Raw genomic sequence first — 14,697 nt, forward strand, 5'->3', positions numbered from 1 at the left:
TGACCAATCCCCCTAGAGGAAATGGCTGCTGTGGGGGGGGGGCATTTTGTTCAGTAGGGAAGTGAGGAGGGGAAGTGGATCATGGGGGCCTGGCCTGATGGGTCAAATAACAAGGGTGGGGGTAGTAGCAGAAGCAGCTGAACATCTGTTGAGGCAAACCGCAATTAGAGTAACCTGCTGTAAGCAAAATCCTAATTTTGCAAACTAACCCTAGTTAAAATAAGCCGTGGTTTAGTATTGTGTTGGAACAAACCAAAGGTAAAACAGGCTGTGTCCTAGGCCCCTAGGAACTGAGGAATGGGAGGGAAAAAATGGCAACTGCATGGTGATGCTCTAGAAATTTCCTGCTAATAGTCTTACACAAACTTTGGGTTGGAGGAGCTGTGAATCCTAACAAAAATCTTTTCCTCTTTTTCCTAGCAGCCCCCATCCTCAGACATTCAAAAATCTGGTACAAAATTGGGTGATATTTAGATGGAGAACTAGGTGAAATTGCTGTTCCTCACTCACTATCACCCAGGGAAATTTCTGTCTGCACAGGATAGAAAATATGTCAGCAGAAGTGAGTTTTCCCAGTTTCTTTCCTCACTGCCTCTTCTTGGGCACTTTGTCCTCAAAGCTCATGTCCCTCCTGCACCCCTTATTGGCATTGCACTATACTAAATGATTCACAAAATTATTAGGGTCTGGGATCTATAGAGTTTAGTTTACCGAAACTAGGATTCTACTATGTAATTTCTGTCTTATTTTAATGTGTCATGTTATGACTGGGTCTGCAATCCTAACCCTATTGTCTGTTTACTGAATACCCCATTTTGTTAATTTTATTGACTCACTAGTAATCAAGCCCATTGCAGTTCTAAATGCAATGGGCGCTAGCAGTGAGTGTGGGTTTGGGGGGGGGGGAATACCTGCAGTCTTTGGAGGGGGTTTGAAAGGGGAGAAGGGGGCAGGGTAAGGGACACACTCTCAGCCACCCACCCACCCCCTTTCTCAGAACCCCCCCCCCCCGAGAAGCAGCGCCGCGGTCCTCCCTCCCAAGGCCAGTCAGAACCCCAGGTCCACTTACCAACCTTGCGCTGGTCCTGGTTGCTGTCTGCTGGTCTTCGGCCATCGCAGTTCCCAGGAGAAGGCCGGCCGGGCCACCCCCCCACCGGAAGCCGAAGGCGGGCCCAGCCACCCCCCCACCCGAGGCTCTCTGGAGCCTTTCCCCGGCCTGACGGTGCTTCAGGCCAGCGGCAAAGGAGCAACTGCTTCGCGCCTACCAATTGGTCCCTCTGATTGTCTGTCATGAGGAAGGGACCAATCTGGACCCTTCCTCATCCCGGACACATCCCGCCCCAGAACCTCTTACTGTCTTATTTAGTCCGTGGCGCCCGCGGCGCCACGGGCGGTTTACAGATTCTGCATAATCTGCTTTGAATCCAAGTGAGAAAGGCTGACTATAAATGATACCAACAAGTAAATAGATAAGCTTTGGGTCGTTTAGGGCAGGGGTAGTCAACTGTAAGAGCCTCTTGTGGCGCAGAGTGGTAAGGCAGCCGTCTGAAAGCTTTGTCCATGAGGCTGGGAGTTCGATCCCAGCAGCCGGCTCAAGGTTGATTCAGCCTTCCATCCTTCCGAGGTCGGTAAAATGAGTACCCAGCTTGCTGGGGGGTAAATGGTAATGACTGGGGAAGGCACTGGCAAACCACCCCGTATTGAGTCTGCCATGAAAACGCTGGAGGGCGTCAGACATGAGTCGGTGCTTGCACAGGGGATACCTTTACCTTTACCTTTGTCAACTGCAGACATGACTGCAGACATGGTTCCAATGGATCTTGATCAAAAGCTGGAGGACTTGCATCTGAGGAGTAATCACTGGCTCACGAAAGCTCACCCCCTCCCACAAATGTTAGTCTTTAAGGTGCTGCTGGACTTGAGCTGTTTTCTAGTCCAACAACTTCTCATTGTGGATTTTCCCCACCCCACCTTATATACACCTTCAGCTGCATGTTCAACCCGCATTTCTCCATTTAATAGAAGAGTTCGTTTTTATATGCCACTTTTCTCTACCCAAAAGAGTCTCAGAGCAGCTTACAGTTGCCTTCCCTTTCCTCTCCCCACAACAGACGTCCTGTGAGGTGGGTGAGGCTGAGAGAGCCCTGATATCATTGCTCGGTCAGAACAGCTTGATCAGTGCTGTGGCGAACCCAAGGTCACCCAGCTGGCTGCATATGGAAGAGGAGCGGGGAACTAAACCTGGCTCGACAGATTAGGAGCAGCCACTCCACTACGCTGGCTCCCTAATAGTAACAGGGAGCAGATGAAGTGAAAGACTACCTTGCCTAAGGATATGGAGAGCTATTGCTTGTTGCCTAAGGATATGGAGAGCCAGAGCTGCAAAGAAATGGGTGGTATAAAAATCTAAATATATAAATAAAATAAAATTGTTGGAATAGACAATACTGACCCTGACATATGACTAGCCAGACCCCATATAAGGCAGCTTGGTGCGTTTGGTTGCTTGCCATTCTCATGACCCCACAAGGAAATGCCTAGAGATTTTTTTCGGGGGGGGGATGGTAGAGTCCGAGGAGGGCTAAGTTTGGGGAAGACCTCATCAGGGTACGATACTCTCCAAACCAGCCGTTTTCTCCAGGGGATCTGGTCTCTGTAATCTGGAGATGTACTGTTATACTAGGAGATCTCCTGGTCCCGCATGGAGCTTGGCAACCCCCGATGAAACAACTATCTCTCGGCATCCGCCAGCTTTTTGTGGTGGCATTTCTCACGCCATTCCTCAAGGACTTCGTTGGACTTTAGGCCTACAGGATGGGAAGCAGGGCGTGCAGAAAAACCTCTTCCATGAACACAAGTCCAGGAGCAATTCTTTGCAGCAGGGGTCGTCTACCTGTTGTCCTCCAGATGTCCATGGACTACAATTCCCATGAGCCCCTGCCAGCATTTGCTGGCAGGGGCTCATGGGAATTGTAGTCCATGGACATCTGGAGGACCACAGGTTGACTACCCCGGCTTTGCGGCCCATGTTACCCACTTGGGTCACAGCGGGTAGTATATACACCTTATCAGTTGGTCTGCACTGTTTAGTCAATAGTACAAGCAGAAACAAACAAAAAAAAACACAAAGATTTAAGAAGCAATGAATTTCCTCAAACGGCGCCATCTTTGAAAGAGGCATTCCCTCCTCTTTTGGGAATGGCTCTTCCCAAGCGCCGTTGGGCGCACCAACACATGCGCGCACCGACTGCAGAAAACATCGTGTGCGGCGGGGGTGTTTGTGCGTGCGCGTGTCCCCAAAATGCCAGCAAGGGCCTTCGTCCTTTTCCTTTCGAGGCCGGCTTTTCCTCGCGCCCCTCGGCTCTCGAGCCACTCCTGCGGCCGCGCCGACGCTGGTCCCTTTGTTGGCGCGCGGGGCCAGGGGTCCCGTCCAGGCCGGCCGGCTGCGGGCAGAGGGGCTGCCGTCTCGCGCCTCCCCCTGCGCCGGAGCGTGGCGCGAGAGGAGGAGGAGGAGGGGGGGGGGTGAGAAGCTCCGCGCGCCCGGCTGGAGCGGAGCTGCACGAGGCAGGCGCGACTCTCGGCCGCCCGGCGCAGATTGGCGAGCGCGGCGATCAATAGGGCGGCCGAGCCAGTCGCCTGCCGCCTTCCTCTGCGCCTATCGCAGCGCCGGCGCGCAGCTCCGCCTCGCCCGGCCAGGAGGCGGCTCGGCTCGGCGGTGTCACAGTGGAGGGGGCGGGGGGAGCGCGCGGCTCCTGCGGGGACCAGCCTGCGCTCGAAGCAGCGGCAGCAAAGCAGCATCCCCTCCGGCCAGCGCCGCCAGCAGCCCGCCGCGAGGGACCGCCGGGGAGGGAGCTCGGGCCGGCCAGCACCCGGAGGAGGAGGAGGACGACGAGGAGGAGGCAGCGGCCGGGGCTCCTGTATTGCTGCTGCTGCTGCTGCTGCTGCAGCTGCTCGGCCTCTTCCTCCTCGATGTGCGGCGGCAGGGGGACGAGGAGGTGGCGGCGGCGGCGGCCGCTGCAGCTGAGTCCCCGGCACTGCCTGCTTGCTCGCTCCGGCCAGCCGTGAGCCGAAAGGGACTGCTTGGCTTGGTTGCCACCTTCGCGTCGCCGCCTCGGAGCTGTCCTCGCCAGCCCGCCCGGCATCCTTTCATTTGCTGCTGCTGCTCCCCCCTTCCCGCCCTCCCCCTCCCTCCCTCCCTCCCTCCCTGCGGCCGCCAGTCCAGTGGCTTCATGAACCCCAAGGATGTCCGGGAAGCATTACAAGGGCCCCGAAGTCAGTTGTTGCATCAAGTACTTCATATTTGGCTTCAATGTCATTTTCTGGGTAAGTGCAGTCTTGGTGGCGGGCGGCTGGGTGGGAGGGAGGGAGGGAGGGAGGGGGTTTCCAGGGGTCTCCGGGGGGGATCCCTCTCTGCCGGGGTGCCCGGATCTGCCGCGTGCCTCGGCGCAAGCAGGCCGGCGAGGGAAGCAGCACAACACGTTCCCGGTGCTGGAGAGTGAAATGCAACGAATGCGCCCTGGAAGGACGGTTTTGTAGAGAGCAGGCTCTGGATGGCTTCTGCTTCTTCTCTCCCTTTGGAAAACAATGGCTTGACATTTCTGCCGTTTCTGGATAGGGGTTCCTTGTAAGGTGTGACCCCCTCCTCTCCCCCCAAGTGCTGAAGAACCGAGGAGACTCCCAGGGCCTCCACAAGGCTGTAATGCAAGTCCTGGCAGTTGGGGAGAAACAATGACTGGAGGCACCAAGCAGGCGTATTGTGCTGCACGAACAGCGGGAGAAGGGAACTGTATACTTTGCTGCTGCAAAAGTCTCCAGCATCCACAGGGATCAGAAGAAAGCGTTTCCTTGAAACTGGCTGCGTCGCTGATCCCATCTTGATCCACTCCTCCCGAGCTTTTGAGCATTGTTTTGCTGCCTGGGCTGTAGTAGTCAGAGAATTCAACATCAGGGTGTCTTGTCAGGATGTCCTGCCTGTGTGACATTTTCCCTGTTTTGTGGTGGCTTTGCATACTCCCAAGCAACTAGCTTCATTCATGTTGTTTTTAAAAAAAGACCTTGGCTTGCTTGCTTGCATGCTGCCTACCACTCTCCTTTACTATGGCAAGTTTGGTCCCAAGAGATATTTGAGAAATAGGTTCTTGTATATGTACCGGGAACAATGGGGGTAAGCAGTATCCGCTGCAGTAGAGTTCAGTCAATACGACTCTCCTGAACTAACCCTATTTGTGAGCAATCCATTACGTAAAGGAAATTGATTCTCTGTTAATGGAGGAGGAAAGAGCGCCACACACACACTCATACAGATTTTTTTGGGAGGGGGATACTGAGAGCTTGGGTGTGAAGACAAGCGGAGGGCAGGATCTCCAAGCAGTTTCCAAGGAAGTGCATTAAAAGCAGTTCTGATCTCTTGTTCCGTACTGAAGGGAAGGAAGAACTACCCAGCCTCTCTCTTTCTTGCTTGCTAGCTTTGATTATTTCTGGCAAGGCAGGTCAAAAGTTAATGGAGTCACGGCCAAAGGCCTGGGAAAGACGTAAGGTGTTAATGTTGCTGTGGAAAACCTGGTGGTTATGAATACTTTGCAGCTGACAAGAGCAGGTCATGGGCTTTAATCTACAAAAACCTTTTGCTACGATAAATGATTTAGTCTTCATGGTTCTCTAAGTTCTTGGTGGCTGTGGTCTGCTTTCCTAGAAAGTAAAGGCAAAGGTGGGAGAAAAGTGAGGCAATCCTTTGGAAAGCTTGAAATGTAGGGGTATAAAAAGGGGTACGGGGAGGCCCTCTAGTGCCGTTCGTGGAGTGGTGGGCTTGTGGGAGCATTTAGACCTGCCTAAATTGATATTTTTAGATGCCGCCTACATCAGACTTGAAGAACACCATTCATTTGCGAGCACAAATTATAAATTGCTCTTAATTCTGACTCTGGAAGTACAAAGAGACCATCTAAAGCAGGGGTAGTCAAACTGCGGCCCTCCAGATGTCCATGGACTACAATTCCCATGAGCCCCTGCCAGCATTCTCTGGCAGGGGCTCATGGGGATTGTAGTCCATGGACATCTGGAGGGCCGCAGTTTGACTACCCCTGATCTAAAGGTATTGTAGCAGACTGGCTTTGGGTTTTAGAAAGAGGCCAAGTGAAGGTTGAGTTTTGCAGCTGACCTTTTGTAATGCTTTCCAACAGGACCAGATGAGTTGTGAGATGTCTGTTGTCTCTGCTCTGCAACACTCCTTTGAAATCTGTGACTCTGCCTGGAAAGAATTGAAAAAAAGGAAAACACCTGTGCTGAGCCAGAAAACTAGTGGGCAGTTTCCTAAAAATAGAGGCGTTCTTCTCCCGTGGATCGGTGCCCTACTTGTGTTGTGTTGAGCCTGTTCCTAATGCACCTTGCAAATCAGGTGCAGAGTTTTTGGTACAGCTGTGTACCAAAGAATTAGTTTTCGGAGGCTGTGTTCATGCGTTTTTAAATTGCGTGAACGCAAACATGACTCAAGTGTGTACAGAGATGGCATAGTAGAATGTTGTGTGGGGCTTTCATGGATGGGACCTGTTTTGGATTTTAGATTTGATGCGTACCAAATGATTCATAGAGCTTACTCGGGGAAAAATTATTTGGGACGGTTTTCTATATCAGTGGTCCCCAACCCCCAGTCCGGGGACCGGTACTGGTTCCTGGATCAGTCGGTACCGGGCCACAGCTCCTCCTTGTCCTCCTCTCTGGCTGCTGCCTCGGGGGCTGCCCTACCACTCTGCTGCCGACTCACCTTTGGTGCTCTCCGGCGGCTGCCATGGCTGGGGCTCCCCCTCAGCGTGGCACTATGTGGCTGCTGCTGGCAGCGCCCCCCAGTGGGCGGCGTGAAGTCAGGGGTGCCAGTGGGAAAGCAAGCGGAGCAAGGGCTCAGGCGGCAGCAACTTCCCCCGGCAAAAGACTCCCCCCCCCCCACGGGCCTCGGTAAAATGGTCAAGTGTTGACCGGTCCCTGGTGATAAAAAGGTTCTATCCTTTTTATAGTCATATAGACCTCTGTTCTATACGACTGTATATCTTGCTGAAATTAGGATTATGAACTATGGAAATTTTGCCATATTTAGGGTGCTGTGTTAAAGCATGCTTTGCTCCAGTTCTGGTTTTAGCCTTCTGGTTTGTTCTGGGCCCTGATCTGATTGCATTGTTTACTGACAATCCCATCTCGTCGATTGTATTGGGTCGCTCTGTGTAATCCACCTTGAGTCCAAGTGAAACTATGAATAACAAGTGTTTTCCCAGTAGCTCAGTGGATGCAGTTCTGTACATACCTGGCCATGCTTTCACCATAGAGGAAACTGTGTGTTTAACAGAGAGAAAGTTAGTTTCTGGGGCACTAATACTTTCCTACTTATTCCATAAAATATGGCTGTTGTACTCCAAGCTATTTTTCCTACTGAGGCTGTTGGTGTGCTCTAGGATTATAAATAGATTGGGATGGTGATGATGCTGGTTGTATCTACACTTCATTGGATAGTGTCCTGTATTGTTCTTTTTGAGAGAGCCAGGCTATGAATTATGCAAAAATGGTAACAATCCCATATGGTTGTATTATGCAAAGTGGTAGGTAATGGCGAAATTGGTGGTGACCCAGTTTCAAATTCTTACTCTGCTATGAAGTTAAGCATCTTGTCGGATATTGTAACAGTAAACCACTTCATGTAGAGTTCTCTGCTTGGGAATGCATCAAAAGGATGCGCCTCTTGAAATGTAGCTGTAAATCTATTAAAAATCCAGGGTCATATACTTTCAAAAACTCCCAAGCTGTTGACAAGAGTGAAGATTGCAAGGAAGAGGTATGATATTGCCATGTATAAAAATTAGGTTTGTAATGACCTGGTTAAATAAGTCATAAAGGTGCCCAATTAATTGGGAAGCAGTTTTTACAGAAATGGTTGCTTTCAGCTGCTACCATAGAAGAACCATTTCCCCCTTCTCTCAAAAATAATGCCCATGTGTTACATCAGACACTGCTGAAGAACACAGTATGCCTTTTCCTTCAGAACAGTTGCTTCTATATTGAGAGTTCGTGACTAACGTATGGGAAAGCATCATGTGATTAGCTACAGTGAGATTTCTTTAACAGGGTGACAGCCCTGATAAATACCATTGTCCTGTACAGGGTTAGTCAAACTGCGGCCCTCCAGATGTCTGCGGACTACAATTCCTATGAGCCCCTGCCAGCATTTGCTTGGGAATGTATTTGCTGGCTCAGCAAATGGGAATTTGCTCATGGGAATTGTAGTCCACGGACATCTGGAGAGCCGCAGTTTGACTAACCCTGTCCTATGACCTATATCACAAAGTCAGTGTGAAAACAAATAAAGAAATTGTGAGGCTTTTAAAAAGCTGAGGTAAAATTTCTCCCCTTCTTCCATGTCATGAGAAATAGCCATGGCAACTTGTCTTGTTCCTCAGACTTCTACAATCCAAAAACAGGCTAACAGCGTTCTGTACCCAACCTGCTATTTTTCTTCCTCCCCCGTGTCCCAGAAATAAGTATATGTTTTGTTATCTCATTTGTACCAGACCTCTCTCCTCCCCATTTTACATAGTCTGGTGAGTTACTTTGATATCCATGATTTTATCACACTGTCAACTTTCAAGATACTCGAGGATGAAGATACATCAGAACATGAAGTCATAATTTGTATCTTAATTTTGCTGGGCATGTGCTTTTCTATTTTTAAATACCCATATGGGCAGCTAAATTGTCTTATATTTACTGGGAACTGGCAGGAAGTGAGCTATATTTGGCTATGCATTACCTGTGGAGCAGTAGAGATGGAGAGGCATTTTTACTCTGTTGGAGCATCTCTATTAACCATTATGGTGCAGTGGTTAGAGTAGGGTCTGAGCCCCACTCAATCATGGAAGTTCCCCCTCTCATCCTACCTTGCTTCACAGTGTAGTTGCTATGAAGGAAAAATATAGGAGGGGAAAGTAAAGTTGTAAGCTACTTTGGGTCCCCTTTGGGAAGGAATGTGAGATATGTTCCAATCTGTTCCACTTAATATTTCTGGTAAGGCCTTGGAGGAGGAGCATGTCTCATGGCTTACATGCCGCTCAGCGCTTAACAACCACTCAGGGCGGCCATCCCGCCTCCGAGTGCCTCCTCCTCCAACCAGCTTGCCTGTCTGTTCAGTGGCCAGCCAATCGCCTTCTGTCCCCCACCCCTCTTCCACCCCACCCCTCCTATTCTCACGCCTGTTGTATTCCTGAATGCAACGGGCTTGGCCCCTAGTCTAAAATAATCTTAAATAGATACTCTATGTGCATACAACCCTAGCTGTTTTCTGGGCTTCCCTGCCTTCAGAGGCAGATGTAACCTCATGGCTGGAGAACTGTTAACGCAAACTCTGTTGGCCTTGCGTTCAAGAGAACCTAGAAACTACAGCTGGTTCAGTATGTGGCAGTATTGTCACTGGCTATCCAATGGGAATATCTTTTGCCATTTAGAACAGCTACTTTGGCTGGCATCTTGTCCAGTTCAAGGTGCTGGTCCTGACATTAAAGCACTTCGTGGCACAGGACCTTCATGCCTAAAGGATTGTCTCCTCCCATGTGCTTCTGTGTGCCAAATACTATATTTGGCCTGCCATGTACTGGGTGGTCCCCGACTTAAGGTGCCCTGCCTGGCATTAAGCAGAGACTGTTCCTTTTTTATTACAGCCCTCACTCTCTGGAACAAGTCCCCTGACGAAGTGAAGAAAACACCATCAGTAGAAATCTTCAAGAGGTTTTATTAAGCCATTTTGGTAGCAGCTAGACCTCTTATATTATTGAGGGGAAGTTTATAAGGAGCATAAACCAAAACACCTCTCTTGAACCCTGCATCAAATATTAATTTGCAAATATTAATTTGCAGCATGTTGCCTGGCTGGAATGAAGAAGAAGAGTTGGTGTTTATACTCCCCTTTTCACTACCCAAAGGTGTCTCAAAACAGTTTACAATTTGATTCCCTTCCTCTTCTCACAACAGACACCCTGAAAGCTCTGACAGAACTGCCCTGTGAGAACAGCTCTAACAGGACTGTAAGTAGCCCAAGGTCAACCAGTTGGCTGCACGTGGGGGAGTGGGGTCTCAAACCTGGCTCTCCAGATTAAAGGCAGCTGCTCTTGACCTCTACACTAAGTTGGTACGGACACTGGATTAAATGTCAGTTTCATTTCAGATGCCAAAATGCATACAAACAGGTACAGGAAATGTGGATGCTAGCCAGATGTCATTTTCCAGGACATAACTGGACACTTATATTAGATTTTGTAAGACTGAGGGGCTGATTTACTAATGGCTTTCTCTCCCCACCCAAAAGAAATGCATACCTTTGGGACAATAGACTCTCCAAGGAGCTGGCACTAAACTCATTGGTTTCCCAATCTCCCCTTCCTCTCACACTCACAGAACTCAATGAGCAATTCCTAACAACTTGCCCCACCTTAGCAGTTTCTCATCCAACAATCAATGGGTTGTCAAGAAACATTAACGTTCTTAGTTCTCCTCTGAAAGAGCAATTACACAAGGCCATCATGTACTTTCTAGGCTGTTTGTCAACCATAGATAATTTCATCAACACATTGTTTTAGGGGCTAACGTGACGGCCATAGCCCAAGGTTACATTTGTTTGCCATTTCGGTTAGTTCATGAGTTAGATCCTATGATTACTTTCTGCTTAGGAGGGAGGTTTCTCCTGATGGATGGAGACCTGTGAGGAGAAGGCTCCAACACATTGTTTATATTGGTTTATGTTCTTATGTATTTCATCAAACATCCTGGAGGCCATTCTCAGCTGGGTGGAGTGGGTCTGTTTTACAAACAAAATAGATATGGGGGATGTGATTTTTTGGGATTCAACAGAGGTGTAGAATTTCATTGTGAATACATTTCTGAAGAATCAGTAATTTTTTAAAACAGAAAAGCAAGCTCTTACAGACATAATTAACGAAACCATGTGGACCCTCCCAAACAGGGTTACTGGAGATCTCTTGCTATTAATAGTGATCTTCTAGTGAATAAAAAAGAGACTGTTTTGGGAAGTGGACTCTGTGGCATTATACCCAATTGAAGTTCCTTCCCTCTCTAAGCTCACCCGCCGCAGGCTCCATCCCCAAAATATCCAGGTATTTCCCAACCCAGAGCTGGCATCCCTATTCTTGAAGTACTAAAAGCCAGAGTGGGGGCTGAATAAAGATTTAAGTAGATCCTGGTGAGATTTCTGTTTCCTTGTTGCACTAGTGACAGTGCAAAACTGTGCAGAATTGCTTAAGTTAATTGGAGTTACTGAGTTCGGACTGGAGTAACTGGAAAAAGGAAACCAGGCCAACAGAGGGTTGGACGCAGTTGGGATGGACACCGGCCAGAACATTGCATGGCTGAGGGAGGTGGGGTGGGATCGTGGATCGTGGCGGCTGTGCCATGGGATCGCCAAGAGTCGGACTCGACTGAGTGACTGACAACAACTGTTCAGAGGATTCAAAGTTGTACATCAGGGGTAGTCAAACTGAAGCCCTCCAGATGTCCATGGACTACAATTCTTCTGGGAATTGTAGTCCATGGACATCTGGAGGACCGCAGTTTGACTAACCCTGTTGTACATCATTGAGGGGTATATATTGGCTGCTGAAAGATCTTTGAGGGAAAACAGAAAGTTCAATGGTCCTTGTTTGGGAAGGCTATAACAGAAGTTGCTGAATTATGGAAATTTATGATGACCATCTCTGGAAGATTAAGCAGTGTGTAGTGAAGAATTTGTTAAAATAACTGACAGTAAAATTAACAAAACTGATATCATAAAATTAACAGAAGGTTCTTTTATGGAGGAAGGGGGAATAGCCCATTCATTTCTGCAATATGAAACCCGAGAACCTTATTTTGCTACTTAACCCTAATCTTATTTTATCTACTTTAGAGACTCAACTAAGCATTTTTCAACATGCTATTTTGATGTCTAGATATTTCCTATGGCATTAATAACAACATATATTTTAATATGTACAGACAAGTGAATAAATTCTGGAGATCTGAGATCAGATTTGCATGGAGCAGAAGTTTGGGGTGGGAAGTATCAATTAAAATTATTCATTTTTCATTGTGTGTACATCCATCTTCTATATTACTATTTTATGCCTGATAAAAGTCTCAACCTTTCACTTTGCTGTTCCCTTAAGTGTTGATTGGTTGTGGCCGCAGTGTCATTATCCAGCCTCGTGCACCTGTTAACTGTCAGCCCTTGGTGTCTTTATAAACTAGTAGCTGATACATTTATCTCCAGGTTGTAAATTGCAATCCCGACTCCTAAATGGTGACTGGAAGCAATTCATTAGTGGTAAATAGGAATCTACAGAACTGCAGCTTGCTCATAGCATAAAACAGCAGCCATCCCTGTGTAAATCTTAAGTAACTGCTGCAGAAATGTAATGGCTGGCATACAGAGATTCCCAGGTGCAAACCTGTGTTCTTTTGCAACCTCCTCTTCAGAATGCAGAATGCTACTCTGGAGGGCCTTGACTTTCAGAAGTAGGGTTTTGCTTTTTTTTTTTTTTTTTTGTAAGCAGTTTTGGCAACTGTGGTCAGAAGGGAGCCTTAAAAGCTTCGGGACACACACCGTTCTTCTATGTAAAACCTTCAGTTAAATTGATGGGACTTGTTTAAGGGTATGGTTAAGTGGGTCTTGCCCAGGTTGCATCATATGAACTCGTTTTGCAAGTATCTCCCACTGTTGCGGTTTTCTTGCCCAAAACGTGTTTTGTAGGAAAGCAGAAAGCCATTATCCATGTGTTGTGGGAAATATTAGGATGTTGCCATTTCACAGTAATCTGCAGGCATATTTCACTTAGTTTCTTATCAGAGGCAATTTACTTACAAGAAAACTTTAAAGCAAGTCTGAATGAGTTGTGTTCCAGCTGTATCACAGGCTCCCTATTGAGATAGACCACCTTGTCCGTGTGGGACTTATGTCTGTCCCCCTTTGTGGGCTGATTCTGCACTTACTTTTTTTCTCCATTGCGGATCCTGCTGAATTCAGATTGATTTGAACCCGGGTCTTTCTCCTTCCTCCCCCGCCCCCCCCCCCGAGTTGAAACAGAAAGCCTTCTGCATTTGATTGGGGAAGCTCATAGCAGGGAGGGGAGAGCAGTGGTCACTAAGCTGAACTATCTTTCCTGAACTGGGGGGGTCCAGGTGACTCCAGCTGGCACTAGAATCGTAGAATCATAGAATCATAGAGTTGGAAGGGGCCATACAGGCCATCTAGTCCAACCCCTAGCTCAACGCAGGATCACCCCTAACCATCCTAAAGCATTCAAGAAAAGTGTGTATCCAACCTTTGCTTGAAGACTGCAAGTGCTTTATTTCTTCTCTTTTGACTCCTGAACCAGCAGCAGCCTCTCAGAGAATGAGGCAAATCTCTGCTGAGAGAAGTGTGGACACAGTCACTTTAAAACAGGGAGGGAAGCAATGGGGAATCACGAAGTCTTTGAATTGAGGCCCTGGCCAATCAGGGACGATTGCTTTGCTACGAGGTACAGAGCAGTAAGTTAATTCTCAAAAAGGAGAAATATACGCTTATACTGGTTGCGTTTTTTCAAATATCGAGGCTTATATCCATTCCTGAATATCGTGGGTGGAAAGGTAGGGTCACCGTGGATCAGTCATGCATGTTGCAGAGGAAAAATTTAAAGTGCCCAAAATCAAAATGGAAATAGAATTCAGTGCAGAGGAGAGGAATTTATTTGGACTGGGAGTGGATAAAAAGCTCTGTGCAGACTCAACCTTGGTTTGCTCCCATCTAGGCGTGAAATTCACCACTCTTCTAGCGAGTGACTTCTAGAGCTTTAGCCATGGTTTAATGTTAAATCTATATCCATGCTAATCATGTATTTATGTTAACTTGACTTTGAGAGCATGGATTTACAAACCATGGTTAAAAGTGACTCTGGTTAGTGTTAACTGTGAATGATTCCATTATTAACCAATGGTTAAAACTGGAAAGTGATGTGAAGAACTATTTAATCATTAAGAAAGGAAAGGAAGGTGCATGGCCAATTTGTAAACAAGTGCTGCATGGAATGGATGTTGTATCCTCGTTATCCCAGAGAATAGGAGCATAAACTTTTATTTCTGCAGAAGTCTAAAAGACATAAGGAAAGAAGATTCTATAAAACCCTCAATAAAAATATTATATTCTTTAGTTGGCCAGGAAGTGTCTAATGTGTCTGAAATCTAGGACAGTTTTCATTCTATAAGACAAAAGTTATATTTCTACAGGCTGGATGACTGTATGGCAGGGGTGTCCAAATTGTGCCTCTGCAGATGTCCCGGGACTACAATTACCATGAACCCCTGCCAATTGACCATACTGGCAGCAGGTCATGGCAATTTTAGTTCATGAACATCTGGAGAACCACCGTTTGGACACCCATGCTGTATGGGATGACAGCCAGTGAAAGGATGCATAACCAAATTATGTAAAAAGCCAATTATGTGCCATTGGGCTTGACCCATCCGATAAATCACTGTTATACATTTTAATGTCTTCTGATCCAGTTCTTTAAAAATGTGTTTCTATCAAACTGTTTAAATGCACATGAGGAAGATTTTGAAAACAGGTTCTTGTCACTGCAGGGCTCCAGAAATTATACTTGGCATGGAAGCTATAATGAACCTTAGTCACCCACT

General features: G+C 47.5%; 1 protein-coding gene across 1 annotated transcript in view; it reads left to right on the forward strand.

The window, feature by feature from the left end:
* Positions 1 to 4,180: 4,180 nt before the first annotated feature.
* Positions 4,181 to 14,697, forward strand: part of TSPAN5 (tetraspanin 5) — an 80,430-nt gene continuing 69,913 nt past the window's right edge. Inside the window, exon 1 of the mRNA XM_077300834.1 lies at positions 4,181 to 4,323. Within this exon, the coding sequence (XP_077156949.1) occupies positions 4,243 to 4,323 (81 nt within the window). The 5' untranslated portion in view covers positions 4,181 to 4,242. The remainder of the gene's footprint in view (positions 4,324 to 14,697) is intronic.

Source organism: Paroedura picta, chromosome 10 (assembly GCF_049243985.1).
Source record: "Paroedura picta isolate Pp20150507F chromosome 10, Ppicta_v3.0, whole genome shotgun sequence".
NCBI classification, from domain to species: domain Eukaryota; kingdom Metazoa; phylum Chordata; class Lepidosauria; order Squamata; family Gekkonidae; genus Paroedura; species Paroedura picta.